The sequence below is a fragment of the Heterodontus francisci genome, chromosome 4 (assembly GCF_036365525.1).
Source record: "Heterodontus francisci isolate sHetFra1 chromosome 4, sHetFra1.hap1, whole genome shotgun sequence".
Classification (NCBI taxonomy): Eukaryota; Metazoa; Chordata; class Chondrichthyes; order Heterodontiformes; family Heterodontidae; genus Heterodontus; species Heterodontus francisci.
In genome coordinates this window covers 14,276,571-14,298,219 of record NC_090374.1, presented here as the reverse complement: position 1 = coordinate 14,298,219, position 21,649 = coordinate 14,276,571, and the positions used below count along the sequence as shown (strand labels likewise).

The following is a 21,649-nucleotide window of genomic DNA, read 5'->3' as shown; positions in this document are numbered from 1 at the left end:
GGTTCAAGAAGGCAGCTCACCACCACCTTCTCAAGGGCAATTAGGGATGGGCAATAAATGCTGGCCTGGCCAGTGACGCCCACATCCCATGAATGAATAAAAAAAAAGAAAAAAAAATGAAAGGAACAGTTTCAGAACGAGAACTTTGGAAGATTATAGTCAGGGCATCTGCAATGTTTCCACCCACTTCCATTAAAAACCTGAGATGGATACCATCTGGTCCTGGGACATTTGTCATTCTTTAGTGCCATTATTATCTTCATGAGGGCTAAAGGATTAGATGATTATGCTGATAGGTTGAGATGAAGTAGAGTGGGAGGAGGCTCATGTGGAGCATAAGCACCAATACAGACTAGTTGGGACAAATGGCCTGTTTCTGTGCTGTACATTTTATGAAATCCTACGTATGTTTATACATCTGAGAATGTGTGTGTGTATATGTGTCGGTGTGTCTGTATGTTAGTGTTATGTGTTTGTATTTGTGTCCGGGTATATGTGTATCTGATATGTGTGTCTCTTTTTGTGTGTATGCCTGTGTGGCTGTATGTAACTATGAGAGAGATAGCAACAAATTATAGTGAATGAATTAAACTTTATTTTGCTTTCCATAAACTTTAGAATGTGAAAAAGAAGGAAAGAGGTCAGAGACTATGCTAGAGAAAGTGGTCAGAGTGCAGTGTCTTTACGTAATGAAAACATTTTCAAACAAAAGTAATTGAAGCCAGCTAATTAATTCATCTGGGATTATGTTGACAGTTAGAAAAAATCATTGCCAACCTTTTATCTGTGACAGCAGAGATTCTAAATCTCTAATGCCTATGAGACAGAGAGACACTGGAGTGCTGATTTGGGTTGCATTAGAGTGCTATAGTGGAAGTTTGGTAACTGAGGATAATTAAGGGTTAATTTTATCTTACACCTAATCTGTCTTTTATTTAGCAGATTAACTTAACAGTTGCTGTTAGGGTCAGGGAAGGTGAGTTTTAGACCAGCTTTAAACAGGGTTCACTCAGGCTCTGCTTGCAACTGCATCTTGTTAATTAGATAACTGGCTTAAACCAGTTTTCAGGGGGCTAGAGTCAGTCAGTATAAAAGTGAGCCAGCTTACACTGCTGACTTTGGTTGCATTGGAGTGCTGACTTGGGTTGCATTAGAGTGCTATAGTGGAAGTTTGGTAACTGAGGAAGTTCGGTAAGGAGGGAGAGAGGAGCCCCTTTATTTCCTACCTGTCCTCAGAGTGAGAGGAGCTGAGAACTTCCAAAGAGCACAGCTGACTAGGAGAAGACTCGGAGGGCGGAGTTCCAGACCGGTAAGTATAAAAAAAAACTTAGCTCTGGTAAAAAAAAACCTGAAAGTGATGTCACAGGAAAGCTGTGACCTGATTGGCTGGTAGGGAATTTTTTTTTTACTGAATTTGAAAATAAAACATTGATAAAAATTGATTAAAACCCTAATTAACTAACAAATAGAGTAACTAAACCAGAGGGAGGCGATTACTGTATTTACTTAGCATTTAATATTTATAGTAGGAATCTAGCACTAGGGACCATATAGTTAATTATAACAATTTAGTAAGGATTTAATAAGTATTTATTTATTTTAAATTAATTTATTAATTAGTGCTAGAAATGTCAGTTAGAGGGGTGAAGTGCTTCACCTGTGAGATGTGGGAGGTCCGTGATGCTTCCAGCGTTCCGAACGACTACATCTGCAGGAAGTGTACCCAGTTGCAGCTCCTCACAGACCGCATGGATCGATTGGAGCAGCAACTGGATACACTTAGGATCATGCAGGTGGCAGAAAGTGTCATAGACAGGAGTTTTAGAGAAGTGGTTACACCCAAGGTGCAGGCAGATAGATGGGTGACCGCGAGAAGGGGCAGGCAGTCAGTGCAGGAATCCCCTGTGGCTATCCCCCTCTCTAACAAGTATACCGTTTTGGATACTGTTGGGGGGGATGGCCTATCAGGGGAAAACAGCAGCAGCCAGAGCAGTGGCACCACGGCTGGCACTGTTGTTCAGCAGGGAGGGACAAAGCGCAGAAGAGCAATAGCTATAGGGGACTCTATAGTCAGGGGCACAGATAGGCACTTCTGTGGACGTGGAAGAGACTCCAGGATGGTATGTTGCCTCCCTGGTGCCAGGGTCAAGGATGTCTCTGAACGGACAGGGGGCATTCTGAAGGGGGAGGGTGAACAGCCAGACGTTGTGGTACACATCGGTACCAATGACATAGGCAGGAAGAGTGACGAGGTCCTGCAGGGGGAGTTTAGGGAGTTAGGTAGAAAGTTAAAAGACAGGACCTCTAGGGTTGTAATCTCGGGATTACTCCCTGTGCCACGTGCCAGTGAGGCTAGAAATAGGAAGATAGTGCAGCTAAACATGTGGCTGAACAGCTGGTGCAGAAGGGAGGGTTTCAGATATCTGGACCATTGGGATCTCTTCAGGGACAGATGGGACCTGTACAAGAAGGACGGGTTGCATCTAAACTGGAGGGGCACAAATATCCTGGCTGCGAGGTTTGATAGCGTAACTCGGGAGGGTTTAAACTAGTGTGGCAGGGGGTGGGAACCAGTGCAGTAGGACAGCAAGTGAAATAAATGAGGGGGAACTAGTAAATAAGGCCAGTAAGACGAAGAGCAAGAGCAGGCAGGGAGATGTTGCGGAGCACAGCGGGACTGGTGGTCTGAAGTGCATTTGTTTCAATGTGAGAAGTATAACAGGTAAGGCAGATGAACTTAGAGCTTGGATTAGTACTTGGAACTATGATGTTGTTGCTTTTACAGAGCCTTGGTTGAGGGAAGGACAGGATTGGCAGCTAAATGTTCCAGAATTTAGAATCTTCAGGCGGGATAGAGGGGGATGTAAAAGGGGTGGGGGAGTTGCATTACTTGTTAAGGAGAATATCACAGCTGTACTGTGGGAGGACACCTCAGATGGGTCGTGCAGCGAGGCAATATGGATGGAGCTCAGGAATAGGAAGGGTGCAGTCACGATGTTGGGGGTTTTCTACAGGTCTCCTAACAGGCAGCGGGAGGTAGAGGAGCAGATATGTAGACAGATTTTGGAAAGATGTAAAGGTAACAGGGTTTTAGTGGTGGGTGATTTTAACTTCCCCAATATTGACTGCGACTCACTAAGTGCTCGGAGCTCAGATGGGGCAGAATTTGTTAGGAGCATCCAGGAGGACTTCTTGAAACAATATGTAGATAGTCCAACTAGGGATGGGGCCATACTGGACCTGGTATTGGGGAATGAGCCCGGCCAGGTGGTCGAAGTTTCAGTAGGGGAGCATTTCGGGAACAGTGCCGATAATTCCATAAGTTTTAAGGTACTTGTGGATAAGGATAAGAGTAGTCCTCGGGTGAAGGTGCTAAATTGGGGGAAGGCTAATTATAACAATATTAGGCAGGAACTGAAGAATTTAGATTGGGGGCGGCTGTTTGAGGGTAAATCAACATCTGACGTGGGAGTCTTTCAAACGTCAGTTGATTAGAATCCAGGACCAGCATGTTCCTGTGAGGAAGAAGGATAAGTTTGGCAAGTTTCGGGAACCTTGGATAACGCGGGATATTGTGAGCCTAGTCAAAAAGAAAAAGGAAGCATTCGTAAGGGCTGGAAGGCTAGGAACAGACGAATCCCTTGAGGAATATAAAGACAGGAGGAAGGAACTTAAGCAAGGAATCAGGAGGGCTAAAAGTGGTCATGAAAAGTCATTGGCAAACAGGATTAAGGAAAATCCCAAGGCTTTGTATACGTATATAAAGAGCAAGAGGGTAACTAGGGAAAGGGTTGGCCCACTCAAGGACAGAGAAGGGAATCTATGTGTGGAGCCAGAGGAAATGGGCGAGGTACTAAATGAGTACTTTGCATCAGTATTCACCAAAGAGAAGGACTTGGTGGATGATGAGCCTAGGGAAGGGAGTATAGATAGTTTCAGTCATCTCATTATCGAAAAGGAGGTGGTGTTGGGAGTCTTGCAAAGCATTAAGGTAGATAAGTCCCCAGGGCCTGATAGGATCTACCCCAGAATACTAAGGGAGGCAAGGGAAGAAATTGCTGGGGCCTTGACAGAAATCTTTGCATCCTCATTGGCTACAGGTGAGGTCCCAGAGGACTGAAGAATAGCCAAAATTGTTCCTTTGTTTAAGAAGGGTAGCAAGGATAATCCAGGAAATTATAGGCCGGTGAGCCTTACATCAGTGGTAGGGAAATTATTAGAGAGGATTCTTTGGGACAGGATTTACTCCCATTTGGAAACAAACAAACTTATTAGCGAGAGGCAGCATGGTTTTGTGAAGGGGAGGTCGTGTCTCACTAATTTGATTGAGTTTTTTGAAGAAGTGACGAAGATGATTGATGAAGGAAGGGCAGTGGATGTTATCTATATGGACTTCAGTAAAGCCTTTGACAAGGTCCCTCATGGCAGACTGGTGCAAAAGGTGAAGTCACACGGGATCAGAGGTGAGCTGGCAAGTTGGATACAGAACTGGCTGTTTCATAGAAGACAGAGGGTATCAGTGGATGGGTGCTTTTCTGAATGGAGGGATGTGACTAGTGGTGTTCCGCAGGGATCAGTGCTGGGACCTTTGCTGTTTGTAGTATATATAAATGATTTGGAGGAAAATGTAGCTGGTCTGATTAGTAAGTTTGTGGACGACACAAAGGTTGGTGGTGTTGCGGATAGTGATGAGGATTGTCGGAGGATACAGCAGGATATAGATCGGTTGGAGACTTGGGCGGAGAAATGGCAGATGGCGTTTAATTCGGACAAATGTGAGGTAATGCATTTTGGAAGGTCTAATGCAGGTGGGAAGTATACAGTAAATGGCAGAGCCCATAGGAGTATTGACAGGCAGAGAGATCTGGGCGTACAGTGCACAGGTCACTGAAAGTGACAACGCAGGTGGATAAGGTAGTCAAGAAGGCATTCGGCATGCTTGCCTTCATCGGTCGGGGCATAGAGTATAAAAATTGGCAAGTCATGTTGCAGCTGTACAGAACCTTAGTTAGGCCACACTTAGAATATTGCGTAGAATTCTGGTTGCCACACTACCAGAAGGACGTGGATGCTTTGGAGAGGGTACAGAAGAGGTTTACCAGGATGTTGCCTGGTCTGGAGGGCATTAGCTATGAGAAGAGGTTGGATAAACTCGGATTGTTTTCACTGGAACGACGGAGGTGGAAGGGCGACATGATAGAGGTTTACAAAGTTATGAGCGACATGGACAGAGTGGATAGTCAGAAGCTTTTTCCCAGGGTGGAAGAGTCAGTTACTAGGGGACATAGGTTTAAGGTGCGAGGGGCAAAGTTTAGAGGGGATTTGCGAGGCAAGTTCTTTACACAGAGGGTGGTGAGTGCCTGGAACTTGCTGCCGGGGGAGGTGGTGAAAGCAGGTACGATGGCGACATTTAAGATGCATCTTGACAAATACATGAATAGGATGGGAATAGAGGGATACGGTCCCCGGAAGTGCAGAAGGTTTTAGTTTCGGCAGGCATCAAGATCGGCGCAGGCTTGGAGGGCCGAATGGCCTGTTCCAGTGCTGTACTGTTTTTTGTTCTTTGAAAAGCATAAATAGAGACAACCTGCTCACTGATACTCATATTGGGTTCCACCAGGGCCATTTGGCTCCTGACCTCTTTACAGTCTTGGTCCAAACATGGACAAAAAGAGTTGAATTCCATAAGTGAGGTGAGAGTAACTGCCCTCGACATCGAAGCAGCATTTGACCGAGTGTGACAACAAGGAGCCAAAGCAAAATTGGAGTCAATGGGAATTGGGGGAAAACTCTCCACTGGTTGGAATCGTACCTAGCACAAGGGAAGATGTTGTGGTTGTTGCCGGCCAATTATCTCAGCCCCAGGACATTGTTGCAGGAGCTCCTCAGGGCAATGTCCTCGGTCCGACCATCTTCATCTGCTTCATCAATGACCTTCCCTCCAACATAAGATCAGAAGTGGGGACATTCACTGACGATTGTGCAATGTTCAGCACTAATCGCAACTGCTCAGATATTGAAACAGTCCATGTCCATATGCAGCAAAACCTGGACAACATCCAAGTTTGGGCTGAGAAGTGGCAAGTAACATTCGTGCCACATATGTGCCAGGCAATGACCGTCTCCAACAAGAGATAATCTAACCATCTCCCCCTGACATTCAATGGCATTATTATCGTTGAATCCACTACGATCAACATCCTGGGGGTTACCATTGGCCAGAAACCAAACTGGACCAGCCATAACAATACTGTGGCTACCAGAGCAGGTCAGAGGTGGAAATACTGCAGCAAGTAACTCACCTCCTGACTCCCCAAAGCCTGTCCACCACCTACAAGGTACAAGTCAGGAGTGTGATGGAACACTCTCCAATTTCCTGGATAAGTGCAGCTCCAACAACACACAAGAGCTCAACATCATCCAAGACAAAGCAGCCCACTTGATCGGCACCCCATCCACCACCTTAAATATTCATTCCCTTCACCGCTGGCGCACAGCAGTGTGTACCATCTACAAGATGCACTGCAGCAACTCACCAAGACTCCTTCAACAGCACCTTCCAAACCTGTGACCTCTAAAACCTAGAAGGACAAGGGCAGCAGATGCATGAGAACACCACCTGCGAGTAGGGAATTTTTGCTACAACTGTACATGGCATTGGTGAGACCACACATAGAGTACTGTATACAGTTTTGGTCTCCTTATTTAAGGAGGGATATATTTGCATTGGAGGCAGTTCAGAGAAGGTTCACTAAGTTGATTCCTGGGATGAAGGGGTTGTCTTATGATGAAAGGTTGAGCAGGTTGGGCCTATGCTCATTGCAGTTTAGAAGAATGAGAGGTGATTTTATTGAAACATATAAAATTCTGAGGGGGCTTGACATGGTAGATGCCAAGAGTATGTTAACCCTCGTGGCAGAATCTAGAACTAGGGGACATAATTTCAGAATAAGGGGTCGCCAATTTGAAATGGAGATGAGGAGCAATTTCCTCTCCTAGGGTCATGAATCTTTGGAATTCTCTACCCCAGAGAGCTCTGGAGGCTGGGCCATTGAATATGTTCAAGGTTGAGATAGACAGATTCTTCAACTATAGGTGAGTCAAAGGTCATGGGGGGGGGGCAGGCACGAAAGTGGTGTTGAAACCAAGATCAGATCAGCCATGACCATATTGAATGGCAGACCAGGTTCGAGGAGCCGAATGGCTGACTCCTGCTCCTACTTCTTATGTTTTTTTATGTTCTCAGAATTAAGTGTGACCAGTAGACAGGAATTGCCAGAGCCATACACCATCCTGACTTGGAACTATATTGTCGTTCCTTCACTATCGCTGGGTCAAAATCCTGGAACTCCCTCCCTAATAGCACCTACACCACATGGACGACAGCGGTTCAAGAAGGCGGCTCACCACCACCTTCTCAAGGGCAATTAGTAATTGGTAACAAATGCTGGTCTGGTCCGCAATGCTCACATCCCATGAGAAAGATGTACACTGGTAATGTACACATTGGTATTGTACACTTTGGTGCTTTGCTGGTTGTGCCAACTTTCAGATAATCTGTTCTACTGAAGTGTTAAAGGTTTTCTAATAAAATACCCTTGTTGGTCACCAATGTTCCAAGAATATGAGTTCAGTCCACAGTAAAGGCCGGCTCGGGTCTGCAAATGAAACCCGACTGGAGCCTGACAGAACCACATCCGACCCCGAGCCCAACCCAGCCCAAGTCCTTCCATTTTTTCCTGGCAATTCCTGTCTGCTTGCCACACTTAACTCTGAAAACAGGTTGTTTTAATTTCCTCCCTCCCTTTTGCCCCCTGACATTCTCCTGTTATTGGGATACTTTTAGTGTCTTCTACCTGGGAGTAATGTGTGCAGTTTTGGTCCCCTTACCGTGGGAAGGTTATTATTGCCATACAGGGAGTGCAACGAAGATTCACCAGACTTGTTTCGGGATGGCGGGACTGTCCTATGAAGAGAGATTGGAGAAACTGGACATGTATTCTCTAGAGTTTAAAGAATGAGAGGTGACCATATTGAAACCTACAAAATACTTAAACAGATTGTTACCACCAGGTGAGAAAGGTGTCTGGGGTTCCCTCTCAGCCTTCACCTGGTCTTACTGTAACAGGGTTTAATTTTAAACACACCGTGTTTTTAGCTTCCTCTTGGTGAATCCTTGTTCACCGCTTTTCAATTATAAGGCAAAGAAACCAGCACAAACAGGCTTTCTTAGGTTTAAAGAAGAAAAGTTGAAATTTATTAAACTTGAACTTAAATTCGAATTCAGTTGACGCCTACGGATACATGACTCGCCCACGCTAGCATGCATACACGATACACACATGCAAATAGAGACAGGAAAGAGCAGAAGAAAAATAAAGTGGAAACGTTTGAGGCAATATCTGAAGAGTTTTTGTTACAGTTCTTCGAGCTCACTGTAAAGTCCTTGACTGTAGGTAGATCTTGCTTTTCATTGGCGTCCAGTATTCTTCTTAAACCTTGTTCGCTGTAGGAGACTTTTCTCTCTTAGGGTTCATGTGTCTTCAGTGGATTCAGAGGCTTGTGAGAAAGAGATGGGAGCAGACAGGAGAGATCTTCTCAGTCCAGGAGCTAACAGTCTTTCTGAGTTCAAATTCTCTGGGGCTAGTTCAAAAGACCCAGAAGCAGCCAGTTAGTCATGTGACCAGCTTCTCTAATCTGTCCTGGATTGTATCACCTTAGCAGTCTCTGGAATGCTCCTCTTATACACAATACCCGGTGATCAAGGTCCATTGTAGGTTTAATGTGTCAGGGAATGGTCCTTTGTCCTTCCGGCACTGTCTGGTAATATGCAAATATCATTTTCCAGCCATGGCTGATCTGTTTAACAAGTCATTTTCTCATTCCAGCAACAGTTTAAAATCAATGTTCATGACAAAATTAGTGTGCCTCATTCTTGGCAGGTGGGGACCTAGCATGACAAGATAGAGAGGGTAGATGCAGGCAATATATTTCCCCTGGTTGTGGAGTCTAGAACCAGAGGACACAATTTCAAAATAAGGGGGAAGCCGCTTAGGACCGAGATGAGGAGAAATTTCTTCACTCAGAGGATTGTGTATCTTTGGAATTCTCTACCCCAGAGGGCCGTGCAAGCTCAGTCATTGAGTATGTTTAAAGCAGTGATTTAAAAATTTCTAAATACCAATGACATAAAGAGATATGGGGATAGTGTGGGAAAAAGGTATTGAAGTGGATGATCAGCCATGATCATATTGAATGGCGGAGCAGGCTCGATGGGCTGAATGGCCTACTCCTGCTCCCAAGTTCCTACGTTCCTATGTATCATGAAGACAGATACAAAATAATTGTTCAAAGTCTCTGCCATTTCATTGTTTCTTCTTACTATCTATTTTTAGATTTCCTGCTAGTTTACTCTCATAATCTATTTTCTCCCTCTTTTGTTTTTAGTCATATTTTGCTGGTTTCTAAAATGTTCCCATTCTTCTGGTCTACCACAAATCTTCACAAAATTGTGCATATTTTCTTTCAATTTGATGCCATTCTTAACTTTCTTAGTTAGCCATGGATGGTTAATCTTTCTCAGAGTTTTTCTTTCTCAATTGAATATATCTTTGTCGAGAATTATGAAATATCTCCTTACATGTCTGCCACTGCTTATCTACTATCTTACCTTTTAATCTATTTTCCCAACACACTTTAGCCAATTCTGTCTTCATACCTTTGTAATAGCCTTTATTTAAGTTTAAAACAGGAGTTTCAGACCCAAGTTCACTCAAACTGAGTATGAAATTTTACCATGTTATGATCACTCTTCCTTAAAGGATCCTTTACTAAGAGATCATTAATTCTGTCTCATTACACATTGCCAGATCTAAATTAACATGTTCCCTAGTCGGTTCCACAACGTATTGTTCTAAGAAACTGTCCCGAATACACTCTATGAACTCGTCCTGAAGGCTACCTTTTCTAATTTGATTTGCCCAATCTATATGAAGATTAATATTGCCCACAATTATTGTCGTACCTTTCTTACAAGCCCCTATTGTTTCTTGATTTATTCTCTGTCCTACAGTGGAGCTACTGTTACGGAGCCTATAAATTGCTCCCATCAATGACTTCTTTCTCTTGCTATCTCTTATCTCCACCCAAATTGATTCTACATATTGATCTTCAGAGCCAAGATAATTTCTTACTATTGTACTGATCTCATCCTTCATAAACATAACTTCCCCACCTCCTTTTCCTTTCTTCCTGTCTTCCCGAAATGTCAAATACCCTGAATATTCAATTCCCAGTCTTGGTCACCTTGCAACCACATCTATGTCATGGCTATCAGATCATACCCATTTATTTCTATTTGTGCCATCAATTTTTCTACCTTGTGTGCATTCAGTTAAAGAGCCTTTAATTCTGTCTTTTTACTATTTTTCCTATTTGCTGGTGCACTATATTTGTACTCTCTGTCCTTTCCTGTTACACTCTGTTTATCATTACCTGTATTGTTACCCTGCATTATTGCTTTGTCCTTTCTCTTTAATTTTCTAAATTTCCCCTCCCTTGATCCTTCCCCTGCAATATTTAGTTTAAGGTCGTCTTTGCAGCCCTAGTTATTTGATTTGTCAGGTCACTGGTCCCAGAACGGTTCAAGTGAAGCTCGTCCCAAAGGAACACCTCCCACTTTTCCCAGTGCTGGTGCCAGTGCCCCATGAATTGAAACCCATTCCTCCCACACCAATCTTTGAGCCACGCATTCAACTCTCTGATCTTATTTACAGTATGCCAATTAGCTCGTGGCTCAGCTAGTAATTCAGAACTTTTGTGGTTCTGCTTTTTAATTTAGTCCCTAGCTGCTCATACTCCCTTGGCAGAACCTCTTTCTTAGTCCTACCTATGTCATTAGTACCTACATGGACCACGACAACTGGATCCTTCCGCTGCCACTCCAAGTTCCTCTCCAGCCCTGAGGAGATGTCCTTACCCTTGGCACTGGGCAAGCAACAACACAGCCTTCAGGACTCGTGCTCTCAGCTGCAGAGAACAGTATCCCCCTAACTATACTGTTCCTTCCACTACTACATGCCGTTTTACTCCCTCAACTTGAATGGCAGTTTGTTCATCTACCCTGTAGTCCCTGCTCTCGTCCACACAAGCTGCAAGAACCTCATACCCGTTGGACAAGTGCAAGGACTGAGCTCCTCCAGTGCTACCTTATGGATCCCCATACCTGCCTCACTCATAGTCACACTCTCCCTGATCACAGACCAAATCTGAAGTACTTAACCTAAAGGGTGTGACTGCTTCCTGGAACCAAGTGTCCGGATAAATTTTCCCCCTCCCTGACGCCTTGCAGTGTCCGAAACTCGGACTTCAGCTCATCAACTCTGAGCCGAAGTTCCTCGAGTTGCAGACATTTACTGAAAATGTGGTTGTTGTGGATCATACTGGTGTCCACTGGCTCCCACATGCTGCAGCTGTAACACATCACCTGCCCTTTCATCTCTATTGTATTTTATTTAACGAATTGGGTTTTCAAGTTTTGAAATATTACTCAATTTTCTTTTATAGTTTTTAATCTAGATAATAACCTTGTTTAATTTATTAAATTTAGTTACATGCTTTAGGTCTTTACTGTAACTTAGCCCACCGTCCTAATTTAACCCTTTTTGTTTATTTTCTATATATCGAGCAGCACCTGTAACTCCCACACTCACCAAATTCCCACAATCGCCAAATTCCCTTGCATTGTGGTGAAATCTGCTCTCAGATGAAGCTGCTCTGTGTTAATGCTCTTATTATTAATTCACTTACTGTTTTACTCACCCTGATTGAAATCTTTAAATTCCCAGGCTCTTAGTTTAAACCAATTCCTTAGTTTAGAGGGAAAAAAGAAAAGATGAAAGACTTACCAACCAATGACTTCCTTGTTTTCCTGCGACATCATGCTTTGATTCTTTTTCCTGTTTTTCAAACTTGTGATTCGAAAGCAGTCCATCTGTTCCCGCTGCTGCTCCCAACCCGCTCAGTCTGGGCCTTGAGCTTCGGGCTTTATTGAAGTGCTAGCAAAGGAAGCAAAGAGGATCTCCCCCATCCCCTCCCCGCGCCAACAGCAATTGTCACCATAAACTCTTGACAAATAATCTGATCCCTTGAACGTGGATCCATTGTTTGTGGTGCTGTGAAACTGTAGACGCCGCCCAAACTCTGTAGCTCACCATTAAATAGGGGCTAGTTATCAGATATCAATAAGTGGACATTGTAGTTTAGTTAAAGTCTCTCACTGTAACTCCCACATTCACCGGATCACTGGATTCTGCTGATAGGCAGGAGGAGACCATTCAGCCCCTTAATCCTGCTCTGCCATTCAATTAGCTCATGGCTGATCTGTACTGCAACTTCATTTATCTGCCTTTGCTCCGTATCCCGTGACACCCTTACCTAACAAAAATCTATTAATCTCAGTCTTGAAAGCTCCAGTTGACCCCCAACATCCACAGTTTTCTGGGAAGAGAGTTCCAGATTTCCATTACCCTTTGTGTGAAGGAGTGCTTCCTGATTTCACTCCTGAATGGCCCAGCTCTAATTTAAGATTATGTCTCCTTGTTCTTGATTCTCCCATCAGAGGTTCTCCAAATCTGCCCTATCAAATCCCTTTAATATTTTAAGCTCCTTCATCAGATCACCGTTCAATTTCCTAAGCGTCATTCCCAAGAATCCAATCTCACACCAAAGTTACAGGAAAATCCTGTGAAATTACCTTGAATAAACTTTTCTTTCCTCCTCTGTTGTCATGGTTAACAACTTCTCTCTCTCTCTCCAGCATCCCTTCACCCCCATTTAACCACTCCCCGGAGCTCTGACTCTGGGTGGGGTACGGTTTCACCAGCACTAGACATAGGGTTGGTTGCCAACTCTGGCGAGATGTATTCTTAGAGGTTTCATGACACTCATCATTGTGGCTCTGCCCTCCCAGCCAACTGGAAAGCAAATGGGCTCTTCATTGCTCGATTGGATGGTTTTTATGATCAGTAAACAAAATGTTCAACGAAAATGGGGAAAAAATGTTGTAATTCCTCTATAATTTTTCTCCTGGTTTTGCACCAAGAAATTAATCTTCAATATCCAGAGACTCCAAGTCAACCCTCCCACCTTGCTTCATATCACGCAATTAACATATCCTTCCCTTCTCTTCCCCTTCATGTGTTCTCTTAAATGCATCTATACTATTCCCCTTGACCACTCCCTTTGGTAGCGTGTTCCACATTCTCGCCACTCTCTGGGGAAAGAAGTCTCATCTGAATTCCTTTTTGCATTTATTCGTGCCTCTCTTACATTTATGACCCTCTAGTTCTGTTCTCCCACACAAGTGGAACACCTTCATTGCACCTACCCTATCAAACTCACATCTTAAAGACCTCTTTCAGTCACCCCTCAGTCCTTTTTTTCTGGAGAATCTTTCCTGATAGTTACGACCTCATGTCTGCTATCATCTGACAGTGGTATTAAATGGCAGGTGACCCGAAGAGCCTGTCCTGAGAGTTATACTGCCAGTGGGTCATTTAAAGGGAGCTCACACTTTCTTAAAAAAAGGTGCATTCAAAAAGCTTTGTCTTTTATTTTATACAGTTTTATTGAGACAATTAATGGGGGGGGGCCCCCCTCCCCTCCCCTTCCTTGTATTTCTGAACAAATAGTTCTTAAGGGGCCGAGGGACAGCAATGATAAGACAACAAGTGTTCCCTTTGGCGGAATGGAAAGCTCCGGTGCCGCCCAGTCTCGTGCGTTTTCACTGGGTTTCCTTTATTTACAGAGCACCTGTTCGTACGTTCGTACTCTTCTCTCTTTTTTTTGTGACGTTCCTTCCATTTGTTCATAAAGAGAGAGAGAACGTTTGTCGTTTTACTGCAGGTCCAAGCAGAAGAACATCAGCTGCTGCAAATGCTGTTTACAGACACCAGTCCCGGATCCACCAGTCCCATCTCCTCGTGCTCATTGACACAGAGCCGGTATCCGCACCCCCTCTTCCTCGGTAGAGGGACGACTCCTGCGCCCCCTGCCCCTCCATCCGGTCTGGCAGTAGGGGGCAGGAGGAAGCCCACACTGCCAGCGATCAGCATGTGCCAGATGCTGTGGATGTAGAAGTAGTTCTCCTCGGTCTCCACAAAGGCGTAGAGTGCCACGGCCGATGTGGCGATGACAGTGCCAGGGAAGAGATAGAAGACCCAGCGCTTCCATGTGGGAGGGTAGCAGTGACGTCTTCGGACCGTACGCACAGACTGTGAGAGAAAGAGGAAGAGAACGTTAAACCTTTTCTTGAAGTATAGTGTACCATGGTAAATCTTCATCAGTAGAGGGATAGAGTACACGAGTAAATATTTATCAATAGAAGTATAGAGTACCACGGTAAATATTTATCAATAGAGGGATAGAGTACCACGGTAAATTTTTATCAATAGAAGTATAGATTAACATTGTAAATATTTATCAATAGAAGTATAGAGTAACATTGTAAATATTTATCAATAGAGGGATAGAGTACCACGGTAAATTTTTATCAATAGAAGTATAGATTAACATTGTAAATTTTTATCAATAGAAGTATAGAGTAACATTGTAAATATTTATCAATAGAGGGATAGAGTACCACGGTAAATTTTTATCAATAGAAGTATAGATTAACATTGTAAATATTTATCAATAGAGGGATAGAGTATCATGGTAATTCTTTATCAAAAGAGGGATAGGGTATCATGGTAACATTTTTATCAATAGAAGTATAGACTAACATTGTAAATATTTATCAATAGAAGTATAGAGTAACATTGTAAATATTTATCAATAGAGGGATAGAGTACCACGGTAAATTTTTATCAATAGAAGTATAGATTAACATTGTAAATTTTTATCAATAGAAGTATAGAGTAACATTGTAAATATTTATCAATAGAGGGATAGAGTACCACGGTAAATTTTTATCAATAGAAGTATAGATTAACATTGTAAATATTTATCAATAGAGGGATAGAGTATCATGGTAATTCTTTATCAAAAGAGGGATAGGGTATCATGGTAAAATTTTTATCAATAGAAGTATAGACTAACATTGTAAATATTTATCAATAGAAGTATAGAGTAACATTGTAAATATTTATCAATAGAGGGATAGAGTACCACGGTAAATTTTTATCAATAGAAGTATAGATTAACATTGTAAATATTTATCAATAGAAGTATAGAGTAACATTGTAAATATTTATCAATGGAGGGATAGAGTACCATGGTAAATCTTTATAAAACATTGGCTCAGTCTCAGCTGGAGCAATGTGTTCACTTCTGGGCATCAAACTTTAGGAATGTTGTCAAGGCCCTAGAGAGGGTGTAGAATGGTACCAGGGATTCAGGACTTGAGTTATGTGGAGAGATTGGAGAAACTGTGGTTGTTTTCCTTAAAGCAGCAAAGATTAAGGTGAGATTTGATAGAGGTGTTCAAAATCATGAAGTGTTTTGATAGAGTAAATAAGCAGAAAATTGTTCCACTGACAGGAGGGTTGGTAACTATAGGGCACAGATTTAAGATAATTGCACAAAGCATCAGAGGGAAGATTGGGAGATTTTGTTTTGCACAGTGATTCTGAATCGGCACCGTTCCGAACCTCGGAATGTTCCAAAGTGTATTACAACCAACAACATACACTTGAAGTGTAGCCACTGTGTAATGTTGAAAACATGGCAGCTAATTTCAACACAACTTCCCACAAACAGCAATGTGATGATGACCAGGTCTTTGGTTTGTTAGTCATGTTGGTTGTGGGATAAATGTTGACCAGGTCACCAGGACAGAGTAGATAGAGAGAAACTGTTTCCACTTGTGAAAAGATTGAGAATGAGAGGGCATTGATTTAAAGTATTTGGTCAGAAATGCAAAAGTGCCATGGGGAAAACGTTTTCACACAGCGAGTGGTTAAGGTCTGGAATTTGCTGCCTGAGAATGTGGTGGAGGCAGGTTCAATTGAAGCATTCAAAAGGGAATTAGACAGTTATATGGAAAGGAAGAATGTGCAGGGTTACAGGGAGAAGGCTGGGGAAAGGGACTAAGGGAATTGCTCGCTCGGAGAGCCAGTGTGAACACGATGGGCCGAATCGCTTCCTTCTGCACTGTAACGATTCTGTGAGGAGAACATCCGTGCTCTTTGAATATTGCCACAGAATCTTTGGCATCTACCTGAGAGGGCAGTCGGGGCCTTAGTTTAATGTCTCATCTGATAGTCGGCACCTCCAACAATGCAGCTCTCCTTCAGTACAAGCATTGGGAGAATCAGCCTAGATAATATGCTCCAGTCCCTGGAGTGGGTCTACAAACTCACAACCTTCTGACTCAGAGAGCTAACCAATCAGCCACAGCTGACAAGTTGGTTGCAGACACTTTAGCACCAACTACCCGATGAATTGGATGAGGGCCACTCGAAATATTTCAGATGATTCCCAGAAACCCAGACTTGTCTTTCACTGACTGAAATGATTATGGCCAATGTAGCAGATACAACAAGGCATCTTTCTCTTTACCCAAGCAATGGCCATGATGCCAAGAGCAAAGAGGCTCGGCCCCAAAAGGTTCCACAGTCCGTGCCGGTCCAACTGCAAGGCCATCGAAAGCAACATGGCTCCCAGTAAGTACAAGATCTGTCAAAGTGCAAAGGACAGGGGTCAGCAAGCATTGGCATCACTGAATGCGACATAATAAACCATTAATGACAGTCGAACATTTTAATTATATACTCTTTCTTTGCTTTGACTTACTATTCATTGTCTTTTAGTAAGAAAAAATCCCCTCTTGTTTTATAGGATAGATCATGCAACCAATCACTTTCAAGCATAGTGCAAGGATATTAAGGGTTACAGAACCAAGGCAGGTGGGTGGAGTTAAGATACAAATCAGCCGTGATCTCATTGAATGGCACAATGGGCTAGAGGGGCTGAATGGCCTTCGGTTCCTATGTTTTTATGTAGGGCAATTTCTATGAATCAGCGAATCTCTGAATTCTATGAACTAGTGCTTGCAGCCGACATTATCCAGCTCTGACCTGCTGCAGGATAACTCCAAGGCCACAACATGACAACTGGGATTCAACCCACTCAGTTCCAGGTAGCCTGACAAGCTAATGGCCCAGAGAGCAGGGTGCTGCTAGTTGGGCAGACAGAGGGTAGCGTACCAGTGCTCCAGGCTGCTTGGCTACGGGGTTTTAACCAGTTAAACTTCACAGTTGCCAATTGCAATATTGGAAAACTCTAAACCTGGGCTCGAGCTGACTGAGGTGAGATGGAAAGGAAGAGCTTGCATTTATACAGCACCTTTCACAACCTCAGGACATCCCAAAGTGCTTTACAGCCAATAAATGCAATGCAGGGAAATGCGGCAATCGACTTGTGCACAGCTTGATCTCATAAACAGCAATGTGATACGGACTAGATCATCTGTTTTTAATAATGTTGAAGGATAAATATTGGCCAGGACACAGGGAAGAAGTCCCCTGCTCTTCTTCCAATAGTGGCTGTGCGATCTTGCGTCCACCTGGGAGGGCAGACCAGGCTTCGGTTTAACGCCTCACATTGGATTGGTATGTGGATTGTACCCCATGGGGACAGCACAGAGACTCCACTTCAAGCAAATATGCTTTAAAGACAGTAGAACCTTCTAATGGGTTTCCACATGTGACAAACCCATCTCTCTGGCTCTGCTCCAACTCTGACCATGAAATGTTCACTAGATGGCGCCTGGGAGCAGCATGGATTGATTCACTTAATTCCTCTAAAAATACTTGAATTATATTTTTCATTATTCAAGAGATAATGAAAGAAACAGGATTAATATACTCATAATCAGAATGTTTAGAAACTTATTTCTCAGACAAATCTGGAGAATAATGGATTACAAGGGCAGACAACTTAAAATTGTTATGTTCAAATAAACTCTTAAATTGGTGTGGTAATAACTAGATGTTTTTATTTTCAGCCCCTCTCCCAGGGCAGGTACAGCATGGGTTGGATACAAAGTAAAGCGCCCTCCACATTGTCCCCATCAAACACTCTCAGGACAGGTACAGCATGGTGTTGGCTGTTGCTTGATTGGAGGTGCTGACTGCTGATTGCAGCAACGAGCCTCAGCTGATAGTGCTGGTGCAATTGGAGGTTGCTGTGGTGGAGAGAGGAGCTACACTGAGCAGAGGGAGAAAAGTTACAAAAAACAAAATAAAAAGGGTTAGATACAGAGTAAAGCTCCCTCTATACTGTCCCCATCAAACACTTCCAGGGCAGTTACAGCACGGGATTGGCTGGGTAGTTTGTGGAGCACTTCCTGTGTGCAATCAGGAGAAACAGCTGCACCTGTGCTGCTGCAACAGCAACTGGATTGGAGAGGAGACTGTGGTCCATCTTAGCACTGCTGAGGCAGCCTGGCCAGCAAACTGGCAGGAGTTGGAAGCAAAAGTCACCACTTGGCTGGAGCACTGGACAGGGCTGCTCCGAGTGCTTTCCTAGGGGCCGAGTGCTGGTCAGAAACTGGTGGTCTCGATGCTGTGGTACTGGTTGGTCAGTTTGGCCCTGCTTCCTGCATTCACCACCAAGATCCAGAAGAAACTCGTCGATTTCTTCTGGGGCAAGAGGAAACACTGGGTCTCTGACGTGGTCCTGAGTCTCCTGATTGAGGAGGGCAGCCAGTCGCTGGTGTGTCCGCACCCAGACTGCGACTCTCCGCCTTCGGACCCTGCAGAGATACCTGTACGTTGAGCATCTTCCCAGATGAAGTGTGCTGGCGACATATTTTTTCCACCGGAGCACTGCCTTCATGACAACACGCAACTCCTGACACAGAACATAAGCTGCGCCTCTCTGAGGAAGTTGCCTGGCCTTTACTGGGATCTATTCAGAGTCGCCTCCAGTCATGGCACTCCCCCGCCGGCAGTGGAGACTGCCTCAGCTGTCCGGGCAGCCGGCTCCAGGGACGGACCGACAGGCGAGGGAGTAACTGAAGCCCCTGGGACGCCCCTCACTGTGGATGACGAGAGGGCTCGGGAGCGCGGAGTGCTCCCGGCCGAGCTGACGCCCACTCGGCCGCAACTACTCACTGGACCCAGGCCCCGAAACCCTCCTCAGGAGCTGGTCCCACACGACCCGAGTCGCCTCTCGGAAATGCCCTCTGTGCCATTCCACACGATGCGGAGGGGTTTCCTGTACGGGCTGCTCCTGCACACACTCCACTTCCTCGCCCTCGTCTGCCGTCTGGACATGCCGTGGCGGACTGTGTTGCCATCTGGCGGCAAGGGGAATCCCCAGTGGAGGTCTCTCTACGTGGGAGTCCTCCCCCTTTACATCGGGGACCTGGGGTGGAGGGTACTGCACAGGGCAGTCCTGTCAATCAACTTTTAAGTAGGTTCACGGACTCCCAGGCCGCCTGTATTTTCTGCGGCCTGGACGAGTTGGTGTTCCTTGTATACATGGAATGTGCGAGGTTGCAGCCCCTCTTTCAGTAGTTAAAGGGGCTGCTCCTCATGTTTTGGCTGCACGGTCCTGATCTTTGGGCACACAGTGCAGAGGGGGATGGGTCGGGAGGAGGATCTCCTCGTCGGTCTGCTCTTGGGCCTGGCCAAGGTGGCAATTCACAGGTCCAGGCTGCAGGCTGTCGGGGGGGTCCATCTGCCCTGATTGCCTGCCCCTCTTCCGAGGTTACGTTCACACCCGGGTGTCCCTGGAGAAGGAGCATGTGGTGCCCACCGGTTCGCCTGAGGCCTTCCACGACCGGTGGGTACCGCAGGGGCTGGAACGAAGAACAAAAGAACAAAGAACAGTAGAGCACAGGAACAGGCCATTCGGCCCTCCAAGCTTGCGCCGATCTTGATGCCTGCCAAAACTAACACCTTCTGCATTTCCGGGGCCCATATCCCTCTATTCCCTTCCTGTTCATATATTTGTCAAGATGTCTCAAACGTCGCTATCGTATCTGCTTCCACCACCTCCCCCGGCAGCAAGTTCCAGGCACTCACCGCCCTCTGTGTAAAAAATACTTGCCTCGCACATCCCCTCTAAACTTTGCCCCTCTGTATCCATCTTGCCAGCTCACCTCTGATCCCGTGTGACTTCACCTTTTGTACCAGTCTGCCATGCAGGACCTTGTCAAAGGCTTTACTGAAGTCCTTATAGACATAGGGCGGCGCAGTGGTTAGCACCGCAGCCTCTCAGCTCCAGCAACCCGGGTTCAATTCTGGGTACTGCCTGTGCGGAGTTTGCAAGTTCTCCTTGTGTCTGCGTGGGTTTTCGCCGGGTGCTCCGGTTTCCTCCCACCACCAAAGACTTGCAGGTTGATAGGTAAATTGGCCATTATAAATTGCCCCTAGTATAGGTAGGTGGTAGGGAAATATAGGGACAGGTAGGGATATGGTAGGAATATAGGATTAGTATCAATGGGTGGTTGATGGTCAGCACAGACTCGGTGGGCCGAAGGGCCTGTTTCAGTGCTGTATCTCTAAATAAAATTAAAAAAATAAACATCCACCGCCCTTCCCTCATCAATCATCTTCGTCACTTCCTCAAAAAACTCAATCAAATTAGTAAGACACGACCTCCCCTTCACAAAACCATGCTGTCTCTCGCTAATAAGTTCGTTTGTTTCCAAATGGGAGTAAATCCTGTCCCGAAGAATCCTCTCTAATAATTTCCCCATCGCTGACGTAAGGCTCACCGGCCTATAATTTCCTGGATTATCCTTACCACCCTTCTTAAACAAAGGAACAACATTGGCTATTCTCCAGTCCTCTGGGACCTCACCTGTAGCCAATGAGGATGCAAAGATTTCTGTCAAGGCCCCAGCGATTTCTTCCCTTGCCTCCCTCAGTATTCTGGGGTAGATCCCATCAGGTCCTGGGGACTTATCTACCTTAATGCTTTGCAAGACACCCAACGCCTCCTCCTTTTTGGAATGCATCATCGATGCCGAAAATGCTATTTTAATTTAAGTTTTTGTTTTTTTATTTGATTTTAATAAAGTTATTATTTTAGAATCTATATAAAATGGGCCTGGGGAATAAAGGCCCCATCAAGCAAAATAAAAGGGGCTTAGGGTATAAAGGCCACCTTTAAAAAAAAACAGGTTAGGTACAGAGTAAAACTGTCCCATAAAACACTCTCAATGTGAATTAGTGTAGATTTAATGGTTCTATCGAACCCTGGGTTTACAGCTCAGAATGAAGCCATTTAAGTCCATCATTTTTGCCAGCTCTTTACTAGAACAATCATAAACTAACCCCACTGCCCCACTCCCAAACCCTCTCTCTCTTACACTGTTTCAGGTATTTACCTACCCGGATCTTAAACAACACAGTTGGATGCATCCATCATTCTCTTTGGCAAAGCCTTTCATTTCCAACAGACCTCAGTGTAAGGAGATGTCTCCAAACCCCTCTCTCCCCTTAATTATCCTTTTTTCCCCCAAATTTATTCACAGGTTGTGAGCATCATTGGAAAGGTCTGCAGTTATTGCCCACTGAGTGGCTTGCCGGGCCATATAAGAGGGCAGTTCAGAGTCAACCACATTGCTGTGGGTCTGAAGCCACATGTAGGCCAGACCGGGTAAGGACGGCAGATTTCTTTCTCTAAAGGACCA

At 44.7% G+C, this 21,649-nt stretch overlaps 1 protein-coding gene across 1 annotated transcript in view; it reads right to left on the bottom strand.

The window, feature by feature from the left end:
* Positions 1 to 13,922: 13,922 nt before the first annotated feature.
* The window catches only part of tmem8b (transmembrane protein 8B), a 92,955-nt gene continuing 85,228 nt past the window's right edge, over positions 13,923 to 21,649 (bottom strand). The window contains exons 15-16 of the mRNA XM_068028980.1: positions 16,561 to 16,677; positions 13,923 to 14,273 (exon numbers count right to left, since the gene is read on the bottom strand). Coding sequence (XP_067885081.1) covers positions 13,923 to 14,273; positions 16,561 to 16,677 — 468 coding nt within the window. The remainder of the gene's footprint in view (positions 14,274 to 16,560; positions 16,678 to 21,649) is intronic.